The 8943-nt window shown below is 39.5% G+C and overlaps 1 protein-coding gene across 1 annotated transcript in view; it reads right to left on the bottom strand.

Moving 5' to 3' along the window:
* The window catches only part of LOC116852300, a 7938-nt gene extending 6064 nt beyond the window's left edge, over positions 1–1874 (bottom strand). The window contains exon 1 of the mRNA XM_032832503.1: positions 1232–1874. Coding sequence (XP_032688394.1) covers positions 1232–1874 — 643 coding nt within the window. The remainder of the gene's footprint in view (positions 1–1231) is intronic.
* Between the last annotated feature and the right edge of the window lie 7069 nt (positions 1875–8943).

Genomic DNA, 8943 nt, shown 5'->3' with positions numbered 1-8943 from the left:
ATATATATATATATATATATATATATATATATATATATTAAGGGGATACCATAGTTCAGAACTTTACCGACAAAATTGACTTTTTTCTGCAAAGTTTATATCGTGCTGGTCGCCCAGAATTATAAATGCTTTTACAAGTACGTGCAATAATGAATTGCACCATTATTCATTATGTAACGAGCGCAATAACAAAATTTTAAAATTAACATCTTGAGCTGTTAGTCAGCGTAAATATTTACTTGATACAAAAATTCTGCAGCTTGTACGTACTGTACATGTGCTTGCTCCGCTAACGAACATTTCAAGGAACATTTCTGTATCTTTATAACTAAATGTAGAAGAAAAGCATAAGAAAAGTTTATAAAAGAGTTTCTATATGTGACTATGTTTTCTGTCAACATGTAAAACAAAGCAGCACATATTTTTGTAAGATTTGTATATACGCTCGTGGTCGAAAAAATTGTTTGTTTCTTTTTTGTAAGTTTTGGAATCTATCCGTCTTGTCCAATAAGAGAGCTCTTTTATTGCAAAATAAATTCTCCCATTGGATAAAAAGAATAAGTTTCTAAACTTACAAAAAAAACAGACAATCTTTTCTACTACGAATGTACAAGAAATACGAAAAGGATAGCGAATTGTGTTAGCGACGAATTTTGCTTCTATGTTATTGATAATTTTCACTTCAGCATCCCCTTAATGACGGCGAACGCTTTTGTGCGAATAAATTATTCGTTGTTATTGAGACACGCTTCGCGACGTACAAATCTCACGAACGACGAATTGAAATCCTCTAACGCGCCTCTCTGACCTATTTTCGAGATACCAGCACAGCTCGACGCGAATTTTTAAAAATTATTTGAAATCTGTAGGTATTATTACGATATTTGTAATCGTTTCATCACACTATCCTTCAGTTATAGCCGAGTTACTTTAGACGCTCATAAAGGCACACATACGCACAAATGAACGTTTTAAACGTACGTATATATATACTTCGCTAGACTTTATGGCCCGTAACGTTAAAAGCTGGATTACACGCGCTAATAGGCAACGTACAATCCCGGACGAGTGAATGGCCTTTTGCACATTCAACTCCATCGCGTAGTCCGATTACTCAGTCTATGACCGGGGACTACGAGCTGGAGTCGGTCGAGCCGCTACTATGTGTAAATCGGGTTTAATGTCCCGACGTCGTGATTAGGAATGTCGACGGGCGAATCGATGCACTTGCCGATTGGACCCTGAAAGGGAACCATAGTGAGATTGTCCCGCCTTTGGGCCATCTGGCAATCCCTTTGAGCGGCCAGAATCTGCTCGGTATTGTTCGCCGGCCTCCACTTCTGCTCCCTCATGACTATGACGGTGTCGTCCTCGCGTCTGAGAGCCGTCAGCTTAATGATCCTTTCGAGATACTTCAGGCACTCGGCGAAGCTCGCGTCGCAGTACTTACGCACTTCCCAATGTACGGATCTCAGTCCTGGCTTAGGGAACTCCTCGTACAGCCTGCTCGTGGCCTCCCCTACGTTCTTGTAATACCTACGATCGTAGTCATGGAACTTGTGAGCGCGAATAAAGTATGCGACGTCACGGATCACCCGATTTTTGTCCCAGTCAGGGTCTGGCGCGTCCGTCGGCTCGTCCACGACGGGGAGATCGGTCACTCGTATGTTGTGATCCATAACCTGCTCGGTCAAGGCCACTACTGGCATTCTTATCTCATCATCTGTCTCGGTCGTGCTGTCAGTGACGGTGAGCTCGACAATAGTGGCTTCGGTCGTCGATGGCGAAAGCGTAGCGGTAGTTCTTGTTAGCGATACGTGAAACACGATGAGAATAGTGTGGATAAGACGTAGCGCACATGCACTGAGCTCCATTTTGAATTCGCGGTTCACTCCAGTTCGCTCGTAGAAAGCTTTTGTTTCGCTGCCGAAGGCAGCGATCTACACGAGGCTTTAGTCGACGGCTTTTGACTCTACATTCTGTTAACGTGGTACGTATTTGTCTGTTTTCAGCACGCAGTTATTCTCGTCGAGACCTCTTCACGGATTTCAAAAAAAAGGAGTTAAAAGGAGAAAGGAAAGAAACGTGCCGCGAATTTGTTAAAAAACAAGTATAGTGTTCCATTAATAATTATAATAAATATATCACAAAGAAGCTGCACAATACTCGTCTCTCACTTCGAGAACGTGTTATATAGAACTTTGGCTCGGGAAGTATAATGTATCTCATTATTTGACGTGGTTGCGCGTTCAAATTACTCTATTCGAGAACGCCAGTGCGTATCCGTTTCCCTGCTCACAATGCTGAAAAGGCGAAATGAGAAGAAGAGATAGAAGGCGGTAAGAAGAACGGAGTACACGGAAAAAGTTATATTAAGCCATATCCACTGTGCACCGGCGTTATTCATCTCCTGCACCGTCGACTTGCGGTTTACGTGCGGGCGTCTCGCCAGTGTTGGTAAGTACCCTGTTATATCTCATTCAGCCGCGGCTTTATTCGGCCGGGTGACTCCGCGTTGAAGGCGACCCCGGTCGGTGTCTTAGCGGGCTTACAGAAACTTCGTAGGGGCTCGTGTAGCAACGCGTAATAAGAGGCAGCTTCGCGAAACGAGGTGAATCAAGTCGGCCGGTTCCCCCGACTACCTTAACCCTTTTAAGAGTGCTGCAGACTTTACTTCGTGAAATATCTACGCATGGCATACGCGTAAGACGTTAATGGAAATTATATCGAGTTCTCTAAGAGTTTTAATTCATAATTTTGTTCATTTTACGCGAAACAACGGTGCAATTTGGAAATGAGAAGTTTATCCCATTTTTACTTCTGAATCTTTAATACGGATAAAACTGGCATTATTTTTATATAATATCGTAAATAGATCGATGAAGTTCAGCACTTTGGATGCTAATGAAAATTACATAAAGTTTTGCAATAGTTTTAGTTTACAATTTTGATAAGTTTAGACGAAACAACTGTGCAATTTGGAAATGAGAAGTTAACTCCATTTTCCTCGTATTGGTTTTCGATATGGATAAATTCGCCTTAGTTTTTTTTAATATCATCAATAGAGAATAACGTTCAGTAACACTTTGGATGCTAATGAAAATTGTACAAAGTTTTGTAACAAGCTTTAGTTTACAATTTTGACAATTTTACGCGGAAGACAACCGTGCAATTTGGAAATGAAAAAGTTGACGTTCTCGTTTCGGCTAAAACTCGCGCTGTTTTTTCTTTAATATTGTTAATAAAGGTGACATTTGGCTTCATTTCGCGAGTCAGATATGAAACGTCAGATATATCCATCCGTGTTTCGGAGTAAATTTCATCCGTCCGTAAAAGTGAAGTCCCGGCGTTATCGGACTCTACCTCGCCGATGAGAAGCACGTCGTTCGTGAGTATAAGTGCGAGCCCGCGCGAATCGCCGCGAGCGGATATCTCTCGTTTTCGGGCCCGGTCCGGCGAGATCCCAAGAGCTTCCGCCACCGCGGAGGGAAGAGAAGTGCCGTCCGGTGTGCGCCCCCAACTTCTCGCTCATCGCGTATTCCAGTCAGCACTTTCGAAAGACAGAGTAACGTCCAATCCGACGGCGAAACTGGGTCAACATTTGCTCCGGTGATCTGAGAAAACGGCGAAATACGCAGTCCCGCAAACAGCAGGCAAGAAGCGTCCGCCCCCGCAGAATTCATTCGACGCAAGAGCGATTCGGAAGTTTTGCCTCCTATTCGCCGATCCGCGCCGAGTGGTCCCATCGCGCCGAGAGAGGCCGTCGTTTATCTTGGATAATGGCGAGCAAAAAGGGCTCGGAGGTTTCGCGATGGTGCTTATTAATTCCTTGGCGGAGCTGACTGCGGAACTAGTTGGCGAATCACGATTACATTCGTATCCCTGGTCGTGATCCGTTGCGTTCCGATTATCATTACGGCGTGAGAATTGAAGCGAAGGTCGATTTCGCAGAAATGTCTTTTTTTTCATGACAAGAAGATAAGTGCTTGCGCATTGAGAGAAAAATATAGTTGCCTTTGGCGTCAACTATACGCTTTTGTGATTTTAACCACAAAAATAATTAGAAGAATTATTGTTTTAGTAAGTGTTATTAGAAAGATTCCATACAACACAACGTCTAAAATCGGGACATAAGACGTCTGAAAGGCATCTTAAAGACAACTCTCAGACGTCGGAATGTAAGACGTCCCTAAGATGTCTTTAAGACGTCTTCAAGATGTCTAATGTCTCGATTTTAGACGTTGTGTTGTATGGGATAGTTCTTCTAATTATTTTTCTGGTTAGAATCACAAAAAAGTATAGTTGACGCCGAAAGCAACTATATTTTTCTCAGTGCGATAGGTATCGCCTCATTTTGTGAGAAATTGATCGGATCAGAGTCAGTTTTGTTCTTTGGCTATATCACTATGGATTGCTAGCCGCTAAGAGTTTTCGCACATAGGTTGCTGTACACGGAAAGAATATTGTAGTAAAAATTATAATTCAATTTTAGTAATTCGTAATTACTTTTTAGTAGACTAACACTATTATGAAAATTGTAATAAAACATAGTAAAACTGACCATAAACATGAGATAATTTTTATTATATTTATGATAATTTTTTTATGTTCATGTACTAGATTTATGGTAATTTTTACTATGTTCACTTACTATCTTGTTATAATTTTCATTATAGTGCCATTCTATTCTCGGAGTACTAAAATTGTATTATAATTTTTACTACAATATTCTTTCCGTGTAATCGTAGACGTAACGCATAAACTCGAGCTAAAAAATTAGTCGGGGTTTCTAGCTAGGATTCTTCTAGTTAGAAGAAGATTGACGTGACTATAAGCAGAATTCAGACTGAATATAATTAGGATTTTAAGCAGATAAATCTTTCACTGAGAGAAATTATCCGATAAAAAATTGACAAACAGATATTCCCGATCAAATTCCGATAAATTTTTATATCCGATCAGGATATCAGATTAAATTTTATCAGATATTTCCGATCATAGTGGCATTTTATTAGATAAACCGATCAAAAAAATTATGAACCAATACTTCTTATCGGATGAATTCATTTACTTTTTCATTACTGTTGCATGATTAGATTTACCAACAGTATCAGATTTTCTCTTCTTCTAGAATACATAAACTATAACAAAATATCGGCTCTTTAATTAAAGTTTACGTTTTATGTCTATGATTGCGACAATTCATATGCAAAACCTCTTACTTTTCTCTGCAGTAAAATGTTTGTCAACATCTGTAGCGCCCTAAACATCATTATCTAAAGTATCATTTTTTTATTCCTATTTTAATCTATTGGAAAGTTTTGTTCGTAATCATAGATTACGTACAATATTATATGTATAATATTATTAAGATATATAAGAAAAATGTTTGATATTATAATATTATAGATATATTATACATAGATATATTATACATAGATACATTATTCAAATTGATGATTCTTTTATCATTATATATAGATTGTCAGAATTCCTTAATTGCAAACGAGATAGTCTGATATTTGTCAAACTTTTCATAAATGAATTGCAGATATTTTTATAACGATTTAAAAATATTTCAGCGATAAATGATGTTGAAAAGTACAGTTCTCATATAACATAATGGTATTACAATTCATAATCACAAACAAACCAACCTTCAAACAGGTAAAACGGAAATAAAAGCGCGATAATAGTGGAGATAATGGTCACTGTTTAGTTTTGGCGGCACTATAGCTGTTGGCAGATATTTAAAATCGCCGCTAGCAATTCATGATTATACAAGCTTTCTGACGCAAGCATACAAAACCATGAAAAAATGAAATTATTGGCAAACCAGGACGCGCGGCGAGCTCTGTTAACGCGAGATCTAATCGAAAATAGCTGTGTTCAGCAGAAAAAGCAATTTTGCTGTAAAATTTGTATGTTCGATTGGTGTATGCTTTTAATTTTAACTGAATCTGAGAACATATGTACCAATTAGATTCACGAATTTTACAAAAGTTGCAAAGCAACTTTCTCTATTACCCGAGCAGAAATTGAATCTAGTGATTGTCTAGTAATAACACAGAAAAATTAGGTCTTACATCGCTACTAGCTAGGAATGTAACGCTCATTTCTCCTAGTGGCTGTACCAGAAAAATTATCTAATAGCTAGATACAAAAAAGTAACTTGTAATTATAAACGGTATAAGTACTAAACAGTTCTGATATCCAATTTTTATTTAGGATTTACTGATGATTTTCTATCTCGTTACTATGTAATCTTTTTCATCTAGCCACTATCTATGTAATTGATATAGATACTAGATAGTCCTGACATTCAAAAAACTGAATAGGAATATTTAGCCAGTCACGAGCTAGTGACTGGCTAGAAAAGTTATCTAGTCATTACTATCTAGCTACAAGTCTTGAAATCTGCTCTACTAGATACATTTTTGCTCGGGTAAATGCAGTTATTGTGTGAAATGTGACTGTTTCTTGGCGGCACGCTCGCGATATGTCGGGAAATAATTGTCTTCGTATCGCTTATATCCTTTAAGCCTAATCTACAATATGCTATTTGTTTCCTGTTTCTTGTTATTTGCCTTTTTCTGGCTTAAACCTGATCTACAATATACTCTTCGCTTTTTGTTTTTTATTCTTTATTTTCTTCTAACTACAAGATCAAGATTTAAATCAGAAAGAGATAAACAGAAATTAACATAAAGCAAAGAGCTCATTGTATATCAAACTTTACAGCTTGATTCACAATGTGTTCTTTGTTTCCTGTTTCTTTCTCTTGATCTCTCTCTGACTCAAACTTTAAGCCTTAAGCCTTTAATCTTTAAGCCTACTCTACAATGTGCTTTTTGCTTCCTGTTTCTTGTTCTCTGTCTTTTTTTAGTTTAAAGCTTACGGTATGAGTCAGAAAGAGATAAAGAAAAAGAAACAAGAAGCAAATAACACACTATACATCAAGCTTAAGCTTTAAGTTTTAAGCTTAAGCTTTAATTCAGAAAAAAACAGAAGACCAAAAACAGAATGCAAAGAGTATATTGTAGATCAGATTTTAAGTCAGGAAATGACAGAAAACAAGAAACAGAAAACAAAGAACGCTTTGTAGATTAAGCTTAAGACTTAATGTTTGAGGTTTGAGTCAGAAAGAGATAAAGAGAAAGAAACAAGAAACAAAAAACATATTGTAAATCAAGTTTTACTCCATGGCGGTCGAATCTCTTCAGCTGTCACCATTTATCTATCTATACTAAGAGACAGTCGCATCTCAGATAAGATCATTTTAGATGAGATCTTGCATTTATAGAATCGTTCTCACAACGTCGCATTCGTCAAAATTTTTTCATTAATATTTCCAAGTTTCACGTAGTTTTTTGCAAAATGTCTCGTGATCAAATCGGCGTACTCTACACACGTGGTTTTGTATGTCTTGCATCAAACACCCTGAAAGCTTGCGCCCATTTGTTTTTCAATTGTTAGACAATGGATCGTAACGAAGACTGCCTTGCGTCGGCTCACGTAATCGCGCCCTCCAACGCATTAATGCGTGCCGATGTTCCAGCGAAAGGCACGTTCGGCAAAAGTGGTCGTAAAAATCGGCTCAGGATTTCGCATCAGCGCGCGCACGCACGCGGCTATTTCGGAGGGAGCACGCGATGACACGAGACGTGGAGCAGAGCGAAGCTGGGAAAAATACAAGTGGATCATATTTGCGTGGTGATTCGGGGAAATGGCAAAGTCCAGTCTCTATAGGTTGATGCAACAATGGCGAGTGCCATTGGCCGATATGGCACCCTACCAATACCATGCCGAAATTCCTGCAGCTCGGTCAGTACACTGAAACGATAAACCATAATGGAGCGATGTGATTTCATCCGCCCGGCCGGCAGCAGCCGCGCCGCGCGCGCGCTAAAATTGAAAACACAATCTGAAAGGACGGATTTAATTGGGAATCAGAGGTTCTTAAGGGCTTAAAGAAAGCATCGACTGCAACGTACTTGTTCCAGAACTTCTCTGCCTTTTATACACGCCATAATCTCACGGAACGGATTGCGTTGCACGTTTTAGCCTGATTTTGACCGGGAGGTAAGTAGGTTCAAGAGGAAAAGGCGGAGTTCTCATGGCGATATAACTCGGCTGACCAAAAGACTACTGAGAGAAGTGCTGAATGTCGCGATATCCATCGATTGGCAAGTCGAATCGATTCTCTCAGGGCCGTCGAACCTCCCTCGGCAACAAAAACCAATTAATAATAACAAAAACCAATTAATCGAAAGCGCCGGTGGTACGAAAACTGCGAAATCACGGACGATGGGGCAGCAAGGTATCGTGTAACTTCTTTTCGTTTAGGCAATATTAAAACATCGCTCGCGATTGCGGCCGCGCCAAGGCAACGCGGGAGAGAGGAGAATGTAAAAACAAGCCAACATTTACTCAACAAAAGTGGAAAAATACACGCTGCCGTCCTCGCGATCCCGCCTCCGCCGCGGTATCGATTCGGCCCTAGGAAGACGGCCCTATTGGGAAAAGCGCTCAGTACCACTGATCCACTTCGACCCGCGAAACGATAAACCATAATGGAGGAGCTCGTTTGTCGTGCACACGCTCGAGATTACGGCGATTCCCGCGCTTTCCCGGAATATTCCACCAGCTTACGTACGTCTCCACGGATAATAGTGACTCGTTTTTTACATCAGCGCGGGAAAAATTCTCGACTACGCGAGTCCTTCCTCTCTGTCGTTCTGCTCCCTACGTCGAAATAAATCCACAAAGAGCTGAAATGACGGAGCGCTCCGAAGATACCTTCGGTGCTTTTGGTAAAGTGCGAAAAATCGAAGTGCTTTTAGTTAAATCTCAAGCACACCTAAGTTGCAATATTCTGGTTTAATTCTTTTGTACTATATATATCCCTTTATATATTTTTTGTACTATATATATATATATATA

The sequence above is a fragment of the Odontomachus brunneus genome, unplaced genomic scaffold (assembly GCF_010583005.1).
Source record: "Odontomachus brunneus isolate Ranch 3 - 2012 unplaced genomic scaffold, Obru_v1 Obru_scaffold_213, whole genome shotgun sequence".
Lineage (NCBI taxonomy): Eukaryota > Metazoa > Arthropoda > Insecta > Hymenoptera > Formicidae > Odontomachus > Odontomachus brunneus.
Note: the sequence above shows the minus strand (reverse complement) of the source record. Positions and strands in the feature narration are given on the sequence as shown.